General features: G+C 39.2%; 1 protein-coding gene across 1 annotated transcript in view; it reads right to left on the bottom strand.

Annotated features, from left to right (window-relative positions):
• hsd11b2 (hydroxysteroid (11-beta) dehydrogenase 2) overlaps positions 1 to 26288 on the bottom strand; it is a 46619-nt gene that overhangs the window by 6536 nt on the left and 13795 nt on the right. The window contains exons 2-4 of the mRNA XM_041785945.1: positions 16580 to 16792; positions 10166 to 10351; positions 5899 to 6036 (exon numbers count right to left, since the gene is read on the bottom strand). Coding sequence (XP_041641879.1) covers positions 5899 to 6036; positions 10166 to 10351; positions 16580 to 16792 — 537 coding nt within the window. The remainder of the gene's footprint in view (positions 1 to 5898; positions 6037 to 10165; positions 10352 to 16579; positions 16793 to 26288) is intronic.

The raw sequence follows: 26288 nt of genomic DNA, 5'->3' as shown, positions 1-26288 counted from the left end.
GGCAGCTTCTGAATGTTTGGAATAAGCGGGCCAAGCAGTGGTTGGACTCGATCACATCCAGTTGATTTCTTTTCATAGTAGTGAGAACATAGTGAGCCATGATGAAGTTTGTGTTGAGCACTAAAGAGGCTGACATTTCAAACATTTTTAAAGTCCCTGTAAAGTGATTTCAGACTCTGTGTCTAAACACACCAGATATGTTGGCATAAGGTTGCTGTAAACATGTGAGAACACTTTAGTCTACAAGTGAATTTTGGATTTAGACCATTCTTTCTGAGCCCATGACATCACCAGTCTTGATGGAAAGTAACCTCGGCCCCCCTTATGCTACAATGATATAAAATCAGCGGGTCATCTCAGTACAGTCTGTTGTCACTGCTTTCACTGAAAGTTAACAGCCAGATATATAAGGTTTTTGTTCATTGTGAGGTAAATTTCCCAAATCTACCAGCAACAGTGGACTATGGGTTGTTAAAGTACCATAAAGGAGAGATTTGTGCCACACTAAAAAAAGTAAAACAATGCTGTTGTTGAATTGATGTAATTTTCCATTTTATAACAGCCTAAAATTATTAATTTGTTCATTAAATCTAAATCTTCTAAATTATCTTAATGGTTGAACCTATATTTTTTATTTAAACTGGCAGCTGGACACCAAATGAAATTCTGTCATTGGATCAATGTATTGTGGCGATCCAGGAAGCAGTCGCCTGGAGCAGGGACTGCTGGGATTGTTTGGTACAAGGGAATTCACTCTTCTGATGTTCTGTAATGTTCATGTTTCATTGTGGGGTTGTAATGGTGCATGATTTGTTTGTTGGTTCATGTTTTTGGGGGCAGGTGTTTGTTTCAAGTGTCACACCATGAGTGAGGGGGTTAATGGTGCAGACTACTCTGCCTGTATGCATGTTTGTGTCTCTGTTGAAATTAAACTATAACTGTTCATGCACACTGCATAAGAGCTTGTCAAACTCAATCAGTTTGTCTATGAGCCATTCCTCACCTCAGTACTTTTATTGCATTAAGCCTGCCGTGCACATGTACATTTGTAGCAATATCCTGTAGGTTCTGAGTGGATTCACAAAACACTTAACGCAACCATAGACTGTGAACGCAACAGCAGCCGCCACTTTCTGAGTGGCTCTCTCTCTACACTCCAGCACAGGCATCCAATGTTTAGGACAATCTAAAATAATTAGGTTTGCTAAACCTTTAAACATAGGTTCTATGAACTTTAAAAAATTACTTTTACCTAATTTAAAAAAAATTAATTGATTCAATTCAAAATGTTTCGTGTGATTGATTACTTCATTTTTTTAAGTTCAACCAATGTTTTACTTTTTTCAGTGCAGAAAACAGTAAGTCTCTCTACTCTGGCACAGACAGCTGTGCTCTGATCATTTCTTTTTAAATTTGAGAGGATAATACGGGATTGTCTGAACATGCAGGTGGCACCTAAGATTGTCAGCTTCTCCGTAATGTTCAGCAGTGAGCCTTTCATGCCTTCAAGGGGAGGAACTTTATACATGTGTGACACCACGTGAAAACTATGAACAAGCCAAATTTTGATGTGTTAAAGTTTCTAGATTAATTAAGAGCTGACTAAACCCTTTTTTGTTTTCAATGCTTGCTACTTGTGCTTGATATTTGCCATGTCTTTTATTTCTAATAGTTGTAGCAGGACGTGGCTGATCAGGGCGTTCTGCAGCTGTGTCTGCTCAGGTTGAGGTTGGGTGTTTACTTGTGATGCACCAGGATTATTCCCTGCCATCAGCTCGACTGCATTCTCACTTTGATCGATTCCTTCCAGGGTTTGATTGATCCAGGCTCGGTTCTTTTGCTATGAAACAGTTTCTTTTTGTGTTCATATATATAGCCAAAGAGGGAACACCAACTTGTTTTGGAGCATTTCTCCAAATGATACGGGTGTGAAAGCACCCTTTTCTAAATTTATGCTTTAAATCAGTGGTTTTCAACTGGTTGGGCATCAGGACCCACCACAACCACCTTAAAAGAAATTGCAATCTGGGTTTTTGAAAATGTTTCACCACCATCTATCTAATCAAGTATGGACCCTAAATTAAAAAAAAAAAAAAAAAAAAAAAGGAATAAAGGGACAAGCAAAATAATCGGGTTTAAAAGCACATAATTATAGAGGAAAACACATTCATGCATCTAATTCTTCTCAATTTTCCAGGACAGCAGAGAAATTGCATAATTTCCTAAAGGATTTCCATGCTATCTTGGGAAAACCAGAAGTGTTATCAAAAGAAAAGGGGCTAAAAATGTAGAAAGCTTGAAATAAATACTTAAATTTACTCGTAATCAGAGAAAAACCTAAAAAATACATGTAGAAATCTATGTAAATGTTTTCTTAGGCCTCTGTATATAGAATTTCTGCCTCATTTGTTTCCTGGCACACATTCATGACCCACTGGAAAGAGCTTTGCGACCCACTTTGGGTCCCAACCCACCAGTTGAGAACCACTGTTCTAAACTGTATGTTGGACAGCTGTAGTTCACATTGTAATATAAAAACGCGTTACTGTATTTTCCTCTAACATTTTTGCAGCCAGTCTCATTCCAGTTTTAGAAGTTGTAGCAGAAATACACTCTGCACATTGTAACATATAAACTTAATTCTGTGCTGAGTGAGTCAGCAGAATAAATCGCAGTGTTATGTGTAAAGCAGCAGAGTTGATGCGGCGAGCAGGATGTCAACACAAAGTCTGAATAAAGTTCATTGACTCAGTCGGCTGGCGTCCAAACGGAGCTGCTCCAAAACCTGAAGAGTAACAGCAGGATTAAGAGTTTGAACACAAACCTGTTCCTTCAGGATTAAAGTGAGAACAGGAGGATAAAGTGTGCTGAGCTGCATCCAGTGAGTCACCAGATGATTATCTAAATACTACTTCGCCCACTGGCCTTCACAGCTGCTTTATATTTCAACACGAGTCACTGGTAAAGTCCCCTGAAGAAAGGAACTGCTGCACAGAAGGCATTTTTAACCACCACGAATTAAAACTCCAACGAAGAAACTATTGGCCAACCGCTGGCTCTGTGTGCCTTTAATCACGTCCCTCCATCCTGCTGGAGTTTCAAAATCAAGAGTCAGCAGTTTACTCTTTGTACTATGGGAGTGTGTGAACACAGATGGTCCGACCCACATGTGGACCTCATTAGAACTGCGTTTTCCTCAGTGGGAGACCTGTCATCACCTTCAGCAAGGCCAAACTATGATACACATGACCCAGAAGACACAGCAGCACCAGGACGAGGAGTTCGGTTCAGTCCTGGTCGATCAGGATCAATAACCGTCTGATCTGCAGTTTCTCTCCTCAGAACTTCCCTTCATCTTGTAACCTTTTCATCAGTGTTCGGGTTTTCACTCTTGTTCCTTTTATATATTTGTCTTTTGATATAAGAAAGTTTTGTACAGTTTGAATCCGCTGTTCTCCTCCTACTGAGTCGTCAGTGCTGACATGGAGCGCCTTCTGCTGATGTGGGTTAAATAAGCAGGCAATACTGACAGTTAAGGCCCATTGTTGTATCAGCAAGGCATGCCATGACTGACTAGGAACTACCTCCAATTTTCATTCAAAAAAGTTACTGGTAGATCAGAAATACTTTGTCTAGTTCCAAGTCTTTAGTGTCTACGGCTAAGAGAAGCACTGTGACCCCTTTTTCACAAAGCCAGTTCAAAGCCAATGCTTAATCAGGCATCAGTTCTTTGTTTTTCCAAAGCCAAAAACCTGGCTCTGGACCAGAGGAAAACAGTTCCAGCTCCTTCCAGGTCCAGACCAAAGAACTGCTTTACAATGGTGCCTGCGGACTTATGCTGTGTGTTGTGTGCTTATTTTGGGAACTGCATGCTTATGTACGTGGCCTGGGTGGAACAGCTAACCAGGAGAAGTGGCCCTGGTGAACACCAGCACTTTGAATATGAGAGTAAGTAAAGCTGCTAAATATACTGTATGGAAAAACAGTCCAACATTTTATGAACAGTGTTTCTCAATGTGCAGTTGCAAGGAATTTAGAGATTTCAATATCCAGAGTCAATAATATCATCAAAAGATAAAGAGAATCTGGAGAAATCTCCCATGTAAGGAATAAAGCCAGAACCAACATAAATGCATCCATGCATATACAAATGTAGTTTAAGACTCTGCCATGTGAGGCAGAAAACAAACATCAACATCCAAAATCACTGCCATATTCCATTTCAGGCCTTCACACAGAATTGGTTTTGCCTCAGAGAAACCCAGTAAATGGGCCCTTCCAGCTGTGATTTATTGATATCAATGCATGTGGATCAGTGTTAGATCAGTAGCATTGGTGCTAGCATCCTGGCTAACAGTTACCTTATTCTGGTGCTGAAATGGTGTCAAGCCATTATTGGGTTCTGCCCTTCAAATTATTTTTTGTGCCACTTTAAACCCATCTTCATCACTGTTTCTGCCTACTTTGCCACATTTTTTTCACATTAAACCCATTTTTACCACTTTTAGCCAATTTTCACTAGTTTCAACCCTTTTCATATGAGCTGCTTCTTTATGCCACTTTTTAACCCCTTTTCACCATTTTACTGCAGATTCAAGCCACTTTCATCCTTTCTTAACTCTGTCCCACAGGTGTCACACTCAAGGCCTGGGGGCCAAACCCGGCCCTGGTTCAGTTATATCCGGCCTGTAAGATCATACAATATTACTGTTATAACCGGCCCACCAGTATGAGGTCTGCAGATTTCCTCCAGTAAACGTGTAAACGTAAGCTTGATGATTTAAGATATCCTTGTTAAATTATAAAAATCTGAAAAAGTAAAGAGTAAAGGTGTTAGATAAAGTCAAGAAGGTGGGAAAATAAAATAATTTTGTAATTTCATATTTTCAATTTTTCATCTCACAGTTCTGACTCAAACTCATGATTTTGACTTTTTTCATGTTTCGACTTTCAAGATTCACAATTCAAAATTCTAAGTCATATTTTTAACTTTTAAACTTGTGATTTAGACTTTCCATCTCATTTATTTGCCTTTTAAAACATTATTTTGCCTTTTAAATGTCATAGTTTGACTTTTTATTTCAGACTTTGAGCCTTTAAACTTAACGTTTTTACTTTTTTTTAATCTCAGAATGATTTATTATCAGTGGTATTTATATTTTTTCATATTTTACTAATGGTGAAAATGAGGTTGACAGTTTATATTTAAATGTTGACCTTGTTAGGCCTAAATTCAGAATCTGTGATTGACTTTCACAATCCTGGCCTAAATATTCCGGCCCTCAGGACTTCACATCGGAGCAAATCTGGCCCCGGACTCAATATGAGTTTGACACCCCTGCTCTATCCCCTTTTGCCCCTTTTAAGCATTTTTCCCCTTTAAGAATTTTTGCCACTTTTTAGCCACTTTCAACAATTATTTCCACCTTTTTTTGCTATTTTAAAATACATTTTTCCCACTTGTAACCCATTTATACCACTTTTTAACTGCTTTTCACCATTTTTACCTACCATTTATGCCACTTACAGCAAGCCTATTGACACTTTTAACCCACTTTTGCCACTTTTAACCAATTTTGTCATTTAATGTCTTCAGTCCTCAGATGCTAACAAGGGGTTAACATGCACATGTCTCAACTTTTGTGGGGACGTGTTGCTGCCATAATATTCAGAATGTGTGTATTCAAAAAACAAAAGAACATAAAGGTTTATCAGTTTGAGCATTAAATATCTTGACTTTGTGCTGAATTCATTTAGAAAGGTTGAAAAGGATTTGCAAATCACTGTTTTCTGTTTTTATTGACATTTTACACAGCATCCCAACTTTCTTGGAATCAGGGTACAAACAGGTAAAAGAGGGCAAACCTAAATGTGCTGCTATGGTGTGTGCTGTCATACCTGTCTTGTAAGCGGAGGGCAGGATGGTAGAGACGTGGACCCCCCAGGGCTCCAGCTCGTGTCTCAGAGTGTTGGTGAAGAGGTTGAGTGCTGCTTTTGATGCGCCGTACGCTGCCAGGCAGGGAAATGGCTGATCACCTGAGAACAACAGGAGGGCGTCATCAAGACAGAGTTAAATAGCACCAGTTAAAACTAGCTAGCTGGGTAAATCTGCTACTTTCATAGTAGTATTAATAAATAAAAAGTCAGCAAACAAAAACCCACATGTAAACCCAGGCAGAGGCCACGTCAGTGCATGTAACATGAGAAGTGTGATCTGTGTAATATGAGTTACGTCCTTTTATTGTTACTGAACAACTCAGACTCTTTTCTTTGTGTCCTAGAATTGGGACGGGCCTTTTCTGTTAAGGTAAGATCCTTTTATTAACAGTTAACAGCTGTTACCTCACTCTTTAAGCCTGCTGATAACTGTAGCTGTTTACTTCAGCGGAGTCTGGTTGATTTAAAGAAATACAATAACTGTTTCTGATCAACAGAATCTCCATATCTTAACTTAAAGCATGATGATTTCACCAGCAATGGAATTATTCTAACAGCTGCATTAGCCAACAGGGAATACAGTGTGGCCTTTTTGGCATTTAGCTGACATTCTCCAGTAGTGATAAAAAATAAAAACTGTAATGTGGAAGAAGAAAAAAGGAGAAAGATGGATGGTTAAAATGGTGAGAAGTGGTTTAAGGTGGCAAAAATGAGTTAAAAGAGGCAGAAATAGCTAAAGAAAGGCTAAAGGTAGGGGAAAAATGGATGAGAAAATGGTAAAAAGTGGTTAAAAGGTGGAAACAATGGGTTAAAAGGGCTAAAACAGGTAAAGTAAGGGATAAAGGGGCAAAAACTAGTGGGAAAATTGTGAAAAGTGGTTAAAAGTTGGTAACAATGGGATCAAATGGAGAAATATAGAGAAAAAAAGAAACAGTGATGGAAAATGATTGAAGAAAGATGCGAATATGTGATTTCAACATCAGGACCCAATAACAGCTTAACACACTTTTCAGCTCCAAAATGAGGTAACTGTTAGCCATGACGCTAGCACCAATGCTACTGATCCAACACACATACAATGATATCAGTAAATCACAGCTGGGAAGGGTCCATTCTCTCTACTTCCTGGTAGGTGTAAAGTCACCCGTAAATGTGATTATCGTGGTGATAAGTCTAAAAGGTGGGAAAAGTAGGATGACGAGGAGCTGAGTTTCAGCAGCTGTTTGGCATCACAGCGCGTTTTCTATGATGGTTTACATCTGTTAGCAATGCTTGATGACCCTCAGACTTGCACTTTGATTTTCCTTGAGCAGAAATAACTTAAGCAATCCAACAACAGAGTATCGTTACATAACCTCCAGTTTTCCATGATTTCACCACTCACTGTTCTCTAATCACACTGCTTTGACATATTTCAGACACTTTTGTCACTGTGTGTTGGCTGATTTCAGGTAACAGAGGTTATTTTCAGCTTGTAGTCTGTGCAAAGACAATATGGCAAGGCACCTAACAAACGTTGCATTAAAAATATCTCATTTGGGTGCCGGTTTAGCTCAGTACCCTTATACAGAGGCTACAGTCCTTGATGCACTGGTTGAAGGATCGAGTCCCAATCCTGGTGCATGTTTGGTGCATGTCTTCCCACTCTATCTTCCCACGTTCCCGTCTCCCCTCTGCTGTCCTGTCTAAATGCAAGAAAACCCTAAAATAATTCAGATGAAAAACTTATTTCAAGCCACTTTTCTTCTTTCTGTTTTTATTTCACTACTGTCATCTTTTATCAACACTATGGAGAAAAACGATGCTATCTATCTAAAACTAAACCCTCGATTTAGACAGCAGAGTTTGAGCAACACTCAGTGAGGAAATGCTTTAAGAAACATTGGGAAGAGGAGGAGGAGGAAGAGGATATTCATGCCTCTAATTATAGGTCACAGGTTTGGATCACAGGCAGTTTAAATCTGTGATTTCCCCTCTGGCTCTGAGATAAAGGAGTCTTTATGAGGAGGACATGCTGCTGTGGACAGTGAGGAGCTCCAGGAATATACTCACCTGTACAACAACACATATCACACATGTGGGATTTATCAGGTAACTAAACTATGACTGAAGGGCAGCAGTGTTAATCATTTAGGACTGCAACAGAGGAGGCTTTATATAAACCATATTTCCATGTCTATAAAAAACATAATGGTGCTCCCTTTCGCACAAGTTTTACATCTATTCAGATAAATGTAGAAGCATCAGAAAGCCTGCTGTAGGCTTTTTAATCTTGTATATTCCTTAAGAAGTTTTTCACACCAAAAATAGATAATATAAAATCAGAATATTTTTAAAGGGGACATATTTAACCCCTTTAAGACAAGTTTATATTGTTCTCAGTGGTCCCCAGAGGGGTCTGATTTTTGGGGGGGATTGTGGACGGGCCAGGGGCACATATGTTTGTAGGAAAAGTCTGAAAAAGTGTTTTCTGCATAATGTGACCTTTTAATCAGAGCTGTATCCTTTCGACTGCAGGAAAATCTCCTGATGTCATTTGCATTATTTTTGCAGTCCTAATGAAAAACAAATGTTCTAGCTAAAGGATAATAACAGATAATATGTACAGACGCTCTTATTCTAAGTACTTGTAACCGATGAGCTCTCCCTCCATCCTTATTTGACCTTAGTGGGATTGTTTGGGGCGGATAAGTATTGGATCTCTTTCTTTCATGATGCTGGGTTTTCTGATTACAACCTTGTTTGAACTTTTCCCATTTTTAGTTAAACAAAGTCTGATTTGGCTCTCAGCGTCGGTGTAATCTAAGAACCTGCAGGCACATAAATGTGTTGTTGAGAGGGGATGAACATTAGTGATTGATTAAGTTACTGCAACTCTGTTTGTTTGGTTTGGCTGTTTGAAGGCAGCAGTCAGTTCATCAGTGGTTCACTTCTTCTGGAACATTCAATTAAGATTTATTACAGTACAGCCCTAATTCCAAAAAAGTTGAGTTGCTGTGTAAAATAAATGACAGAATGCAATGATTGTCAAATCTCGAATAAGCCCATATTTCACTCACAATAGAACGTAAACAACATATCAGATAACTGAGACGTTTTAATATTTCATGAAAAATATTAGCTAATGTTGAATTGGATGGCAACAACACATCTCAAAACAAGGGGATGGGGCAACAAAAGGCTGTAAAAGTAAGTGGTACTAATGAAAAACAGTTGTATGGGCATATTGCAGCTACTTAAATTTACTGGAAACAGGTCAGTAACATCGAGTCTCTCAGAGTCAAAGATGATGTTTACCTAATTGTGAAAAACTGCATCTAAAAATGGTGGAACAATTTCTGAAAAATGTTCCTTGATGTGAAATTGCAAAGACTTTTGAGTATTCCACCACCTGCAGTACATAATATCTGGAGAATCTGGAGAAATCTCTGTGCACAAGGGACAAGGCCGAAGGTCATTCGAATTCGAATGGTGTTTGGCCCCCAGACTGGACTGCATTAAAAACAGACATGATGCTATACTGGAAATCACCACATGGCTTTGGGAACACTTCCAGAAATCATTCTCTGTCAACACAGTTCGTCATGCCATCCACAAATACAAGTCAAAGCTTGATCATGTTAAGAAGAATTTACATGTGAACCCGACCTAGGCAAAAGCTCATTTAAAATGGCGAAATGGAAAACTGTTCTGTGGTCAAATGAATCAAAATGTTTCAGTATTTTTGGAAACCACAGATGAGTGTCCTGTGTCCTGCAACACAACTGCATCCATCACAACAGCATGGCTTCACAGGAGAAGAGTCCAAGTACTGCACTGGCCTGCCTGCAGTCCAGACCTTTCAGCAATCGAAAACATCTGGAGCATCATAAAATGAAAAACCTAGCAAAGAAGACCCAGGACTGTTGAGCAGCTAGAATTCTATGTCAGACAAGAATGGGACAACATCACTCTCCCAAAACTGGAACTAGTCTCACTTCCCACATGTGAACAGACTGATGTTAAAGGAGCGGGGATGCCATAAAATGGTAAGTATGGCACTGTCCCTACTCTTTTGAATGTGCTGCTGCCATCAAATCAAGTGAAATGGTCTCAGTTTTAACATTTGATTTGTTGTTAGGGTTCTATTGTGAATAAATGAGGTTTATAAGATTTGCAAATCATTGCATTTGCCCCAACTTTTTTGGAATTAGAGTTGTATTTTACTCTGATAGTGTACGATACACACCAGCAGGACTGGAGATGGTGATGATGCGACCTTTGGCGTGTCTCAGTAGCGGCAGGAAGCTCTTGGTTACGCTCAGCGTGCCGAAGAAGTTGACCTCCATGCAGCCGCGGAAGTTTGACATCAGGGAGAGCTCGGCGTCTCCGAAGTTCACACACACGCCGGCGTTGTTCACCAGACCCCACAGACCTGCAGCACAAACACAAACACAAACACAATGATTAGCAGCATGTTTACACAGCAGACAATAAAAGCTGTTTGCGCTCATAACCAAAATGTTGATGCTGGTTTGAACCGACAATCTGCGGTTTAATGTGGCATACTTTAAACACCCAAAAGCCCATAAATAGTTTTAATAGTACAGCTAATAACTAGGGAAGTATTGTAATGAGCAGTGCCAGCAGCGCCATGTATAGTTGAGGAAATCTAGGCTGCTTCTTGTGTGCCAGGTTTAATTCTTGTGCCATCCTAAGTTCATATTGGGAATAAAAAGAGTTTTGTTTTCCATCGCATTTGTCTTCAAAGACAACCAATGGAAGCCAATAGAGACAGAAATAGACCCGTTTTTATAGAGCTTTACTGTGATGCCACTCACAACGGTGGACACTACATTCAAAGAAATCAAGTCAAATAAAGTTCTACAGAAAAAATTCTGAATGCTAAGAGATGATGTTGTGACTATAATTGTGTGGTAATGCTGATGTTTGTGTTTATGTTACTCCCGCTCACTCTCTCTGCCCTGTAGTCTCCTCTGATTCTGAGCAGATAACACCATAATCACAGTAAACATGTTTGTCTGCTATGTGAGCTCGACCCCCCTCTGTCTCTCTGTCTGATTGTAAACAGGCCTCACTCGCCCCCATCCAGAGTGGCTGACCCAGAATCACACACTTTGTTTAATGTGTGGCTGAGGGAGCTTTGTTTGGGCTGAACTGTTCCTGAGCCGATGAATGAGAAGCAGGAAAAGAACATCCAGGCTGGCAGACAGTCAAACACCTGAACGACCCACCCAGGTGACTTTCTGTCTGCACTCTGCTGCAGGAGACTCAACTTTGTTTATTCACAGCCATGCTGATGGACATATGGCTGAAAAGCTTTCTATCTGAGTATGAAGCAGGATAGTTATCTATATCTACTACCCATGGAGTGTTAGGGGTGGAAGAGGGTCAATCATCCCAGCCAACCTTACTTTGTATGTTTATTGTTTGTGTTGCTGCTTATTTTACAGTAATCATCAGCAGTACTCTGCATTAAGTCAATGAAATAGCTTCACTCGTCTTCTGAAATGTTTCATTTGATATTCCATAGTCATTTCAGATGGGCTGTGTTTGTGATTGCTCATTTCTGATGAGGTAGCATATTGCCTCTATCATACTCTGTACAGAAGAACAGGATATAAGCAGCAAGCAGCAGTAAAAAAATGTTCAAACAATGATACTAGTATGGAGCTAATATTGTTGCAAAACTATTGGCAAATCCATACATGGATCTGTACATATATCTGCAAATGCATGTACGGATCTAAAAATGCATGTATAGATCTGCAAATGCATGTATAAATCTGCAAATACATGTATAGATCTGCAAATGCATGTATAAATCTGCAAATACATGTATAGATCTGCAAATGCATGTATAGATCTGCAAATGCATGTATAAATCTGCAAATACATGTATAGATCTGCAAATGCATGTATAAATCTGCAAATACATGTATAGATCTGCAAATGCATGTATAGATCTGCAAATGCATGTATAAATCTGCAAATACATGTATAGATCTGCAAATGCATGTATAGATCTGTAAATGCATGCAAATCTGTAAAAAAAGTGTAGCAAATCTGTACAAAGATTCACAAATGTGTGCACAATTCTGTAAATGGTTAGACCAGTTTGTTATTGTGGACTTAATGCTGTTCGACTCAGCATTGAATACTGGTCTGTACGATGCTCTGAGGCTGGACGGCCTTGCCTGTGAGCCTGCTTTGAAGGCAACAAAACCCAGTGCTTTCACACTTACAGGTCTGAGTACACATTTGAAATTTGTGCGCAACGTAAGTGTCGTCAAAGTCACATGTGTATAGATGAACGATTGAAAGGCAGCCTTAAGTTGTAATTGATGGCTTGTGAGAATTTTGACAACTTTAGGCAAAAAGAGTGAGTTTTCTGAACCAAAATAAACTAAGTCCACAATTACAGATTAGTCCACTCATTTGCAGATTAGTGCGTGCATTTGTAGACCTGTACACACGTTTGTGGATTTGTGAACGCATTTGCAAACCTATCTATGCATTTGCAAATGTTTTTGCAGCAAAAGTATTTGTTTGCTGTTGGGCTTAATGTTAACTTCTGTTGATTTCAGACAGATTAGCTGCTATCAAAGTTAAAGTTTTTTTTAAAGATCAATGATGAGCGATGCTAAATTTTTGATGAACTATGCCTTTAAATCAGGCTTTGGTGTTTTCTGAAGGGAAACTTAACATTTTTTAATGCATAACAGGTTTCTTTTTCCGTGGTTGAGTTCTTGTTATAATCTTGTGATGAAATGGATGTGAAATGCTAAGATTAATCACAATTTGAAAACTTCAATCTTTTGACAGTCCTGAATGAAAGTATAACTTTTATTATAGATATAACACATTATACATATTTGTCTATACACCGTTAGAAAAGTATCCTGGTTTTAGTTTCGACTGCAGCCGTTAAAATCTGTCAAACAGCAGTAAACCTGGAGCCACACACCTTTCTGCACCAAGGGTTCAGTTTCCACTGATCACAGCCTGAAACACACAACGACACACACCCAAAGACACACACAAACAGCAGAGTTCCAGATTAAGTGCATGGGAGTGAGTTTAGTGACCTTTCCCTCTTGTTCTTTTATTACATCCACCCGCCCACTCACACACACTCTCTGTTTGTCCTTAAATGACTCGGAGGTAAAGCGGCAGTCTGAGCCGTCTAATTACAAAGCCGGTGGGAGCTGCAGGTCTGGGCCAATCAGAGACCATGTAGACTCTGTGTGTGAAACATGAGACCACCAACACTCAAATCCCCAAAATACTCCTCAGATAGACTTCAGATTCTCCTGAGACGCTCCACAAACACAGGACAGATTCTGTGGAGAGTCCTGAGAAAATATTTAGATGTTGCTACTTCCTCTGCTTTATGGATACACTGAAGAAACTGCTGAGTAGGCTTATCACGGTAAATAACTCCTCTGACACTATCTTTATGTTATCAAATCTCTTTAGGGAGGGTGTACTCCAAAGAGATTCTGTTCTCTTCTCATAAACTTCTTTGACTCTTCAAATATATTCTACTCCAACAATAATTAAAAACTACACCAGACTCTTTGCACATTGCTGCTATAAACCTAAATCAATGCTCATGTTCTTCAAAGAGTGTTTGCACATTATGCACAACTGTTTGGTTTCATGCCTGATTCTGGGTTTGCTGCAAAAAGAATCAGGATGTGGCAGAACGTGGAAGTTTGAAGGCAGCGACTAAATGAGCCAATCATAAAACCATCTATATAACATATATACCTGTGTCCGCTACACCACTGGTTCCTACAGAAGAGGATCAGGGCCACTGAAAAAACATTTTTGAGATGCAAACTTGTTTTTTGCTTGTGAGACAAAAGTTAGAATTCTGAGAAAAGTCAGAATTCTGTAGTAAAAATCAGAAGACTCTTACCTCAGAATTCTGACTTTAATCTTAGAATTAGAAAAAAAATTGTGCATCTCAAAAAAATAATTTCAGTGGCCCTAATCCTCTTGTGTAGGTTACTGGGGTTGCCAGTGATCTCAGGGGGGTGCTGGACCCTGTCCGCTCTAAGGTTGTCAAAATAAAATGTTTATATATTTTGAAAAATCATGATTAGAGAAATGATGCAAACTTAAGAGATTCAAAAACTAAGATAATCTGTTCATTTTTGTGCAAAAAAGTTAGCATTTGGGGAAAAAAAACAAATTTTTGACATAAAAAAGCTGTATATTTACAAGAAAACAAAGTAAGAATTTAAAACATTTGAAAAAATACAAGAAAAACTTATAATTCACAAGTTTAAAAATTCTTACATTTTGATAATAGAAAAAAAAAATCTAGTTCCCTCATTCATCCTTCATTTTCAACAGTGTTAAGCCAAAAATATACTAGAAACCAAACTGAAAATAGTGTGTTTAACTTTATAATAGTAATAAAAAAGCAACATAGTGGTTCACTTACAACCACAACTTTTGAAGTAAACGTTCTTCTCATAAAATGACTTTTTTAATTTGAGAATTTCAAGATTTTTCTTAGAAAATAAACAAATGTTCTTTATCATTAGAATCTTCAAGAGTGGCCCTAATACACCATTGTAAAAATGGATGATTTATACATAGATCTTTTGTCAAGAACAAGTGTATGTAGGCCTGTTATGTTGGGACTTTTTGTCAGTGAAAACAATTAAAATGGATGTTTACTTTTCCATGTGGGTCCTGGTTCAGCTTTTCATAGGGGTTCCCTATGAGAAAAAGGTTGGGAACCACTGCTCCATATGTCCAAATATCATGACCTCATAATCAGTGTTAATTTTGACTGCTATTGTAAACTTAGTCTCAGTCTCAGTCTTTAGACTAAATGCCTTTTAGTTTCAGTCACATTTTAGTTATTTCTACCGTTTGTAGTTTTAGTCGACAAAAACTCAAAATCATTTTAGTCTAGTTTGAGTCCATAGAAAGTCCTCACATTTTGGTCTTTAATTTTAGTCCAAGTATTTATTCTCCTGCCTAAATCTGGTACCAAATCATTATTGTTTGTTCTATGCACCCTGATAAAGCCAGGGTCCCTGCTTGAGAGGCAGAATAGCTACTGATGCTTTGTATTTTGACAGACTTACCCACAGTGGAGAAATATCATGGATTTTGAAGGTCTGACAAAAACTAAACCACATTTTAGTCTGCTTAACTCATCTTGATGAAACTTAACTTTTGTCTGTTTTAGTTATCAAAGATCTATCTATGGCCCATTTCAGTCTAGTCTTTCTCATGGATATTTGAACACACGGAACAATAATGGACAATAGGAAGGTGGGAGTAAGTGTGTCATAGTCCCATTTTTGCAGAGGCAGCAGATGTTTTGAACTGCCTTTGCAAATTCCCCTCCTCATGAGAACCCTGTCTTCTTAGGCATGGTACGCGGGGGATGTGAGCACAAAATACCCAAGTACACATGAATCATGCCCAAAACCACCTCTGCAAGTGGACTTGGACAATGCTTCACTTTGGTGCACTTTAGTTCACACTGATCAAATGAACTGGACTTTGGAGTCAGGTGTACCTGGATCTGGTCCCTGAAGGGAAACAACCATTAGATAGTGTCGCTCAGATATCAATCATCTTCTCTACTGATAACTCAAACATCCTACACAGGTACAATCAAACCAGACACAGTGTGTACTATTCAAACACTCCTTAGACTGAGGTCAGACTGCAGGTATTTAGTCTGTTATGACATCAGTCAGTGTGTCTTATTAGGTTATCAGAGCCATAAAGTTGTGTCATAATGAGACTGACAGACATTATTATTAAGAGACAGAGCTATCTGGCCAGTTTATCACAATGGTGTGATGATGCTGGGAGGAAGAGTGACCAAGCTAGTTGGCACTCAGAATAAGGATAAGGAACAAACATAATGAAGCTCAGTGTTAGTTCATGCAGGACATGGTCATCATATGCCCCGCCGTGATCAGCTGACGGCCAGCTGATTCTAATGATCACCTCCCAGCTCCCCTGTGTTCTCTCAACACAGCTGTGTGTTTAAATATGATTTACTTCTCACTAATCCCTGGTTGCATTAACGCTGATGCACCACACTGCTGCTGGCAAAGCTTGACCTCCTCCACCCCAGCCTCCTCCTTTATAGCATAAAGTTTGTTGCAACTCATATTGAAATTCCTGCTGCTGTGGATTAATTGCTTTTGAACCAATTTTATTACATTCAGTATGCATTGTCATAAATGTATCTATCCATATGGGGGTTTTTAGCCATGCAAAGCATGCTGCTTGACTAACCCAAGGAGTCCATCATGACAGACTACATGAGATAATATAATAGATTTTCAGGGCAGACGGGTCCTTAAGTCTGCAACTGTTGGACTGGGAGGCAGTCTGACCTTGGTACTGGCTACTGCTTATTCATCCTTCTGCTTAGTAACTGTTTAAATATTCCTTCAAAGCTCATGAGATTCTCCTAAATGACCCTCAGACCCCTCTTCTATATTCAGCAGATACCCCTGAGACTCTTCACTCCTAAGATACTGGTGCCAAAAAAAAGATGTAATCACTGCAAAATAGACTCACAGGTATAAAATGGATAAAAATGACTAATCAGTGTAAACATGGATGTGAAAAAGCTGAGAACTGGTCTTACCTCTGAGGCCCAGTTTGGCCTTGGTGTCCAGCAGTGCCTGTTGGACCTGCTGTGGCTGGGTGATGTCCACCTGGAGGAGGGTGAGCCGTGGGGAGCAGGTCTTCTGCAGCTCTCTGGCTCCATGTCCCGACAAGTCCAGCACTGTGGCAAAGACTTCGAAGCCCAGAGAGTCCAGACGCTTTGCTGTGGCATTGCCGAAACCAGAGTCACACCCTGCAGTGACATGAAGATTATCATCAGTCAGATGATTAAAGATGATAAACATTCGTGGTCCTAACGACAAAAAAAGTCTGCTTCCTAAAATTTAAATTTAATAAAATATATTAATATTTTTTCTACTTTAAAATTGTCAGTCTATAAAACTATTCAAGCCTGAAATATAAATAAAAAATTTCAATTATATTTTGGGGATTTTAACCCTTTAAAGGCCAGTATGTTGTCACAATTCACTGTTTTTAATAGAACAAAATCTAAAAACTCAAATGAAATACACACACAAACATACACACACACACACACTTTTTTTTTTTACATACACACCATTATCTAACATCAATAGCAACACACTTATTCCAGTAGCAATGCACCCTTGCAGAAAACAGTAACAAATGTGAAATTTTGCAGCATGCTTTGAATTGGAAAAAGTAGCGCCACCTAGTGGACTAATATAAAAAATACAAATTGAAAGCTAGTAGTCCAAAATGAAATCTTAACATAAAGGAATGCTTCAGTTTATCTTAAGATAAATGTGGGATTAAAAATGACGTTTTCAATGGTCGTCAATGGGACAACTTTTTGTCCTTAGGAACAAATGTGTCGGTTTTTGTGTAGCTCAGCCATTTTAGGCTTATTTGAGGAATTGAGACTAAAATTTTTGTAAATGAATATCCTCCAGCTAATTTGAGCTATTTTCATCAGCACAGCCAAAATGGCTTTGGAATAAATGAATGGCACAGATGTCCCTAGGATCTCTGAAGGGTTAAAGGCCTGTTGGTGTTAAATACGGTAACAGGGTAGTAAAGGACAGTCTTATGTCATGCTCTTGCAAAATGAAAAGGGATACTCCACTGTCAGCATTATTTTATCTCATTCTCCTGCACTTTCATATTGCATATTATTAAATACAACCTTCCTCTGAACTTTGCTTTACTGTAAAGCTGCACACTTTGCCTTAAAATCCACTGAAAGAGTTCCCTATTTTCATGTTTGCATAGCAGTTTTGTGTGGTGAAAAACATCTACTTATGCTGATGTCTCTCCAGGTTTAGTCAGCGTCATTGATTACTGTGGGAGAAAAGTGTTGCAGCTCTGCCAACAGTTTGCACTGACTCACAACCACCATAACATTTATGTGAGCGAACAGTGACTGCATGCATGAAGAGCATTTGTTTGGAGTTCATCTCATTAAATGACAGTATTCCAAAGTCAGTGTCATTGAACAATGTGACCCTGGGAACGGTGGCTTAATGGAGATAAAGACTCAAAAAGAAAAGAGAGGAAGATGGTAGCTGCAGGGGACTTTTGTCTGAATTTACACAGCAGTTAGCGTTAGATATAGTCTGATTTAAGTAGCCACAGTAAAACATTGTTCCTTCTAACAGTGCAAAATCAGTAGATTATAGTCCCAACATTTACAGCATTTAAGCTACAGAGTATTCTGTACTTACATAAATAATTTCCTTTCCTTTCCAGAAGGAAATTGTGTTATTTTACAGTGTCTGTTGGTCTGGCTTTACAGCATATGAGCTGATAGATTTCCTCTGGTTTTAACTAGAGTAGATTATTGCCTATTTAAACAGTCTGATTTCACAGTGTCACAGCAGCAGATGATTTTATAGTGTAATAAAAGACTTTAATATGCTACAGAAGCCCTGATCTGCTGCAGTGTGTGACAAACAACCAGAAGAAAATGATCCACAAACTGAAGCAAAGATGACAGATTAAATCTCATCGGAGCGAGTTATAGGCAGCTTCCTGCAGGGCTGGCAGTCACAGAGACAAAGATTAGATACACATGTTCAAACTTTATTCCGACCCTAAAAATCAAAGCAATCAACTTTCACCTGCATCTCATCCAACAGAGCAAACATGAAGTGACATAATCGTGAACTTCATGCTCCAGATCTGACGCTGTTTAGATAACAGACGTTTGACAGCTGCAAGTTTGGACAGAGAGCTGCCTCTCCACCAGCACAGAATAGGCAACCATAAATATGTGTGTTGTGGTCCAGGTTTTAATTAGACCCAAAATCCCTACCCACAGAGGAATAAATTCAGTTCAGCAGGGTTCAGTTACACAAAACTGACAGATTCCAGGAAACTATGCGCTTCCTTCTTTCCAATAATGCCACTTTATTGAAGGCGGTTGTGTACGAGTTATCTGTGAATGAAAAGGCATTAATGGGTTTCTAATCTGAGTGTACCTCAGGTAAATCCCTCAGTCGCACCTGCATTTTGAATAAAACAGATCATGATTCATAGGATTCACAGTCTTAGTGAAAAGTTCTTCTCTTTGACAGCATTGGAGAAACATGACAAGCATCTAAAAACATGCAAAACCAGCTTAATAGGAGTACAAAATATAAAAAAGACTCACTTTACCCCCTGAGCCAGAAGCTGTTTTTGTAACCATTGAGAATCACCTGGACTTTTTTGTCTTTAAGAGCTTGTAAAACATAAACACTGTGGCGCACAGTCAATCTCTAAGCATCCATTTCTTCAAGACAACCTGGGCTTTAAGAATATAAGTGCTGCAGCAATGTCACTTGAGTTTTGGAAAAATTATGGGACTATAAATGCACAAGAAAAAAACTAATTGAAAATTAAAATTTAAAGACTTTAAACATCAATGACTAAGGCTTTTTTTATGCACAAAATTGTTCCTCCATCTCTTTTTGGACCAAAGAATTGAGAAACAATCATTCTGAGACAAAAAGATTTTCAAAATATTAACATATTTACAAAAAAGTCCTTGCACTGTTGAGGATTTGAGTCATTTTTTTAATGTCATTCCTGTCTCTTCCTCTCTATTATGAGTCATTCAGGCTCTCTTCTTCAGTTTATACGTCTGTGCACATGTGCTATTCAACAGAACAGCATGCCATTGGTTGTCACATCCCAGTCACAATGCATTCTGGGATATACACAGACAATACAGCAACAGGTTAACTTGCTAGCTGCAGGATTGATAGAAAAATGAATTATAAGTGGATTAAAAGACATCCAATATCAGATTTGCTGGTGTGAATTTAATCTTTAAAGACCCCAGAAAGCCTGCCAAGTTCCAGGCTCACTAGAAAATGTTCTGGATGAGCTATGAAGGCGTGGATAGCGTCATTAGAATGGCACAATGGATGGTTTTTAGAGGAAAAAACAAGTAAGTTGATTTATGTTTCAAACATGATTTAACGTTGAATAACACAAGTCTCTTCTTGTTGTACTGTACATGACAACATAGACTCAGAGCTACATTTGGATCATAAACATGTGAAACAACAGAGCTCAGCAGTGTGATTCCAGGAGTAGAAATCACATTTACTTTCTGTATAGAGGTTTGATTATGAACCATAATAACAGTTAAAGGCAGATTTAACATACTGTGAGCTACTTGAGGTTGTACATCCCCTGCAAACTTTCTAGCTGGCATCAATATGACACCATAATTATTAACGATTTAAACAAAGATAAATGTAGAAAAAGGTCCTTCTATCTTTTGAATGAGGCCTGTTAAACTATCAACTGGTCTTGTTGGAAATTCCCGATCGTTAAAGTAAATTGGAATGGGCTGTGGGATGCCATAGCAGTCCCAATTCATTCTGAGTGAACTGGTCCTAAAGTTTATAACGTTTATAACCATCTTCCTTGTGGTTAAAGTTCAGTAAATGAGTCCTGCTCTCTTAGGTTTAGTTTTTGTCTGCACAGCAGTTCTGTCATCTTTAAAACCGGTAAAGTTTCACATAGCTGTGGAAACATTGCTGTTTGATAGAAATGCCTGGGGTTTGTTAAAAAAGAAAAGCATGAAGTTCTGAGAGCTGCTGGATTTTCTTTAGAAATAATAAAACATGGATAAAATCCTAAAGTCTGTATGTAGGCACTACCAAGAGATTCTGGTTTAGTTTAACGTCCCAGCTGAGCCGTGTTAAAGCCGTGGCACAGTTATCTTCACTATAAAGGTACTAACAGAGAACAGAGGTTTGTTTTGGTCGAGAAACAACTGGTACAAGCCCTAGTCTCTGCACGTGCACATTTGTTTCCCAGAGGGGACTTCCTCCTCAACAGCCCCCACCCCCCTCTCCCCCGATGGGATCTGTCATGTATTCCTCGGCTTCCCAGTTTCCCAGAAGTCCCAGCACCTACAACCTGATCTGCTGCAGAACTCGCTGTTCTGTTTGTTCTTTTGTGCTGCGGGTGCCTGAAAGGGCTCTGCTGGCGAGGCGCTGGCATGCTGCTTGACTCCGTGTCCTTGGAGGACTTCCAGAGTCACGTCCCCGAGGAGAGAAATAGAGTGTACGCTGGCTCTGGAGATAAATACCAGCACTCTACTCCCGGGTACAGGAACACAGCACACCTGACTCATATACATGCATGCACACTCACACAAACACTGTCTCTGAGTTTATCAGCTACAGATATCCAGATATATCTGTCAGCTGTGGTGCCAGTCCTATTAATAATCATAATGATAACATGCACTTTTGCACTTATTAATATAAATTATCTTATCTACCTCCTGTTACTCTGCCCACATCCATGCATATTTATTTATTCTGATCATGTTTAGTTGGCACTCCTGCACCTTTTGCACATCTTGCAACCATACTATTACTGCACACAGGTCTGTATATGCTAGAAAAAAATACCTAACACAAGCTTGTACATATTTAAATCTTATTTTTTAAATACTTTTTCATTTTTATATCTAATATTTAATTTCTGTTTACAGAGTAAAGCTAACAAGAGTCAAGTTCCTTGTTGTGTACGCATACTTGGCCAATAAAGCTGATTTTGATTTAAAGGTAAGAGTGCATAGATTTGTTAGACTCCTCTTTTTTATGTTTTTGTTTCTTTTTCATTTATTTCATCATATATTAGACTGTAAAGGAAAAGTCATTCCACTTTCTCTGAAGTGATTTGTCAGATTATAGCTCTGAATCAGATGGCAAAAGAAAGCTCCAAGAAAAGCACCTAAAGCCTGGCCAACATTGAAAGATTTTAACCTCCTGAGCCCTGAGCTATTAGTCTACCATTATGTCTTGCCTGGACTTTATGTGTCAAAAAGCTTGTGCAACATCAACTGTGTGATTCAGAGTCAAGATCTAAACCTCCTTTTCTTCAGGACAACCTGGGCTTATATGTGTTACAGGACTGTCACTTAAATTTTAAAAAGTTATGAGACTATGAAGACAAAAGAAAAAAACTAGCTATAAATTAGAACTCAAACACTTTTATATTTTAAACACAGTAAACTTTAATGATTAAGGGTTTTTCATGCACAAACTTTTTTCCCATCTCTTTGGAACCAAAGAATTAAGAAACAATCAATCTGTGACAAAGGAAATCTTGAAAATATTAATATAATTACAAAAAAAAGTCCTTGCACTGTTGGGGATTAGGGTCATTATTTAAAGTCGTTCCTGTCTGCAGTGACAAAGAAGGACAAATAACAGCCTCTCTTGTCTTATTCTCTCTATTATGAGCAGTGTTGGGAGTAACGCATTACAAAGTAATCCGTAAGGGTACTCAGTTCATTTTTTGTTGTTGTAATGAGTAACGTAACGCGTTAGTTTTACAATTCAAGTAATCCTGTTATTAGGTACATTTTCATAAAAATAATCCATTACTTAAAGAAAAATCCCAAATTTCCTCTTTCTTCTATTGCTTCAAAAAGATAGAAAGAACAAAAAGCGTCTGCTCTGTTTGTCTTTCTCTCTTCCTGTAGTCACGTTGGCACGTAGCGCCATGCCAGCAGAAAGTAAACATTCTGGGCCATTACGCCGTGCATTGTTAGCTTGATGAACTAGTGAGATGACAGAGAGGACAGCAGGCCACTGTGGAATTTCCCCCATTATGATGGATTTTGGATAAAAGGGACAAGAACAGCATCCTGGTGAAACGTAAGTTTAAAGGCTCAGTTTGCTTTCTTTGAATCAGCTGTGCAGCTGTTCCTATTACGCACTGTTATTATGCACAGCGTTGGAGTGATTCTGTCTGCCTCTGCTCAGCTTGTTGTCAGATTGTGAGCATGTTAAAGAGCTGTGAAGGTTTTCCTGTCTGTTAGTGGTGTTCTCAGGCTGCAGAGATACAGATTATGGACTGTAAATGACGCTGTACATCGGCATTAGAGTCTGCACATTCAAATGCAGACGTGTGGTTGTTATCTGTTGTTTTTACAACCGCTGAGTGGAACGAGTGGCTAAAGGGTTTTAATATTTAGTAACACAAAAGTACTCTAACGTGTTACTTTTAGAAGTAGGGAATACAGTAACGTAACAAATTACTTTTCTTAATTTGTAACTCAGTAATCTAATGAGTTAGTTTCAAAAGTAACGCTACCCAACATTGATTATGAGTCACTCAGGCTCTCTTCTCCAGGTTTTTTTTAAGTCTGTGCACATGACAGGACGATGGTTGTCACAGCCTTCTCACAATGCAATCTGGGATATAAACGGACAATAAGGTGGCGGGCTAACTGGCTAGCTCCAGGAATGATAGAAAAATTAAATAAAAATGTATAAAAAGGTGTCCCCGGAAAGTCAGCCAAGCTCCAGGCTCGCTAGAAAACGTTCTGTAAGAGCTACAGAGGAGGGATAGCGTCATTAGAATGGCACAACAGAGAGCTTTCAGGGGAAAAACAATTAAGAGCCTACAATTTATGCTTCAGAAGTTATTTAACTTTGAATTACACGTGTCTCTTTTTTTAAATATGACATTGCAATCCCCAAATATTAGTGGATTAGACCCCCGAACGTTTGAGAGGGTTAAATTTCTGTTAAGTTATGATTTTCAGACTCCATGGTAATTTTACCTGTTTAAATAGGTTTCTCCATTTATCTCATTAGATATTTACACTAATTTGACCTGTAAATGTCTTAGTTTATCATCAAAGTCACACAAACTAGGCACTGAGCAGAGTTCGCCTTGTTGCTTTGCTGAGGACCTTCAGTCTTGGGGTATACCCCACAGCTCTTTTAGCCATTACATCTTTGCTATCTAATGTAATGCCAGAAACAGAAATCCAAATCTTTTACAGAAAGTGTTTCGACTTTTTCGACTCTCAACTCTGCAGCTAATTTTAGTGATAAGGAAACAGATATTTTGGTTGAGAACTGCATGTGACCGTATTGTGCACTGTAGATCTGTTGTTCTCAAATTTCTGTTCAGGCCACACACTGTCTGCATTCTTCATCGCCTACACTGCTGACCTCTCACAGCACGGCGCCATATTTACTCTTAAAACCACAGGAGGTGTGGACTCGGTCAATAAAGAGACTGACAGGAAACGGGTGAGCCTCTCTACCTCCACCTGTGCTCCTGCTGGGAAAAAAAGGGGTTTCCTTTCTGAAACACAGGAGGTGTAAAATGGACCAGAAGATTTGTCTCCATGGGTTTGCAGCTGAACGTTGGTTTGTGTTATCTCTGAAGAGGAGCAGCATTATGTAACGGGGCTGAGACTCCAAGGGGTTCCTCACATGAAGAAATAAACGTGATTTTGTGAAGAGACGGACCAGCATGGAGCAATATTGGAGGTCAAAACAAACATCTGTGTCAAGGAGGAGGCCTCGACATCTGCTGACGGCAGCTCCACCCTCACACAAAGATTTTAAAGCACTGACAGGTTAACAGACAACAGGGATCACTCTGAGCTAAATAAGGACAACAGTTTCTATCTTTAGTAACAGTTTCTAGGGCTGCAAGGAACAATTATTTTCATAATCATATCAGCTGATATTTTCTTTAACAAATCAGTGAACCAGATCAGAAAAATCATTTTCATGGCTGTATTTAAAATCAGATCTGTAAAGATAATCTTCATTTATCTAAAATTACTTTTAAAACTAAATAAAAAGCTTAATTCTCACACTCACTTTACTAATTCATGCTTTATTTCTAACATGTGTGACTGCCCATTCCTTCCCATCTTTACCTGGAAAAAATTGAGTTCCACAGTTAATAAAAACACCATCTGATCCTCAGATTCTTATCTACGGAGATTTAAAACACATGTGAGAGCTGGTCAGCTATTGCTAAAAGTTCATAATAGAGTCCAGAGACTTTTATAAACTCTTTGTTCTGCTGCGGTTCGTGCTCCAGGTCAGACGTCACTCATTGTTCCACTAAAGAACTTGAGAGTGAGAGAGCCATGCGTCAGATCTCTCTGCTCTGATCGTCATATCCAACGGAGGGATACACCTGGAAATCATCACCGAACCAGAATCACAATCTCTGAGAATCAGGACAGCAAATCTTACATAAAAACACAACAGAGGAATGTTACCATGACGCTGACTGATGACGGGTCACAAAGAGTTCACAGGAAAATGCTCAGTGTGTCCAAACCTTTTAAATCACTTCATAATGTTTACTGCAGAGGTGTCCCCACTCAGCAAGAGTCAGCTTCAAATATCATGACAAAAGCCTGAAGAATGACTCAGTTAAACCAGCTATTAACTTTTTTTTTTTTTTTTACAGTTTAGGCCCAGTCAAACCCTCCTGTAATGCAGCCAACTGTCTCACTGCCACAATGCATTTTACTTTTATATAAATAATCGCTTACAGCTAGAGCTCGATAGTCTTTTGTAGGAACTGCATGGTTCAGCAATATTCTTTGGCACTTCACCACAACCTTGGTCCTGCACTGCTATGCCCTCCCGATGCCCATCGTCTTGGCCATGCCAGGCCCATGCCCCATCTTTCCAGGTATCCTCCTGGCTGACCCCTCCACCCCAGAGGTCTGGTCCAACCCAGTATACCAGCAGCTGACCCTTCCATCCTCACTCTCCTGAGCACATCAGCATATTAGATATACATGCCAATGACACCCAAAAATACACCAAAGAGAAGTCATCACAAAGGAGTCCAGCTGGCGCCTGTGACCATTAGTCAGGGTCCAGGTGCTCTGGATGGAAAAAAAAAGTGCCATCAGAGTCAGCTATTTTTGTTGCATGCTTTAAGCGCTCCCAGTTAAAAACTGTTTGACAGCGCTGTGCTCGTAAAAGTCACTTCTCCCTCACTTGGCAATCAAAATCAAGAAGGGGCAGGACATCTGACTCGTCTTTCTTCGTGTTTTTCGAGGGTAGTTTTCAGGTCTGCAGCTGCTGCTTTGTGTCAGAACAGGATGTCTTTACATGTCTGTGTCTTCTGTGTGATATTTCACAAAAATAAACAGCTCCTGGTATGGGACCTTGGAATATTACATATTGACTACTACCACTCATTACTGGCAGACCTCCCTGCATGTACATTTAGATGCAGATGATCCAGAATGCAGCAGCATGCCTGGCCTTCAACCAACCCAAGCCAGCTCATGTCAGTCCTCTGTCGAGGTGATGGATATGGATGTTGCCAATGCAATATCTGTACTTTCTAAAACAAGCCGAGCTTATTAGCTCTGAGAGTGAGAAAAGTGAACAGAGGTCAAGAAAATCTTCCTATAAGGCTCTCCCCACTCTTTAGGGATCACCCTCATTCCTTGATTCTCTTCCATGTTTAAA

This window comes from Cheilinus undulatus, linkage group 1 (assembly GCF_018320785.1).
Source record: "Cheilinus undulatus linkage group 1, ASM1832078v1, whole genome shotgun sequence".
Taxonomy (NCBI): Eukaryota; Metazoa; Chordata; class Actinopteri; order Labriformes; family Labridae; genus Cheilinus; species Cheilinus undulatus.
This window is presented reverse-complemented; position numbering and strand designations above follow the sequence as displayed.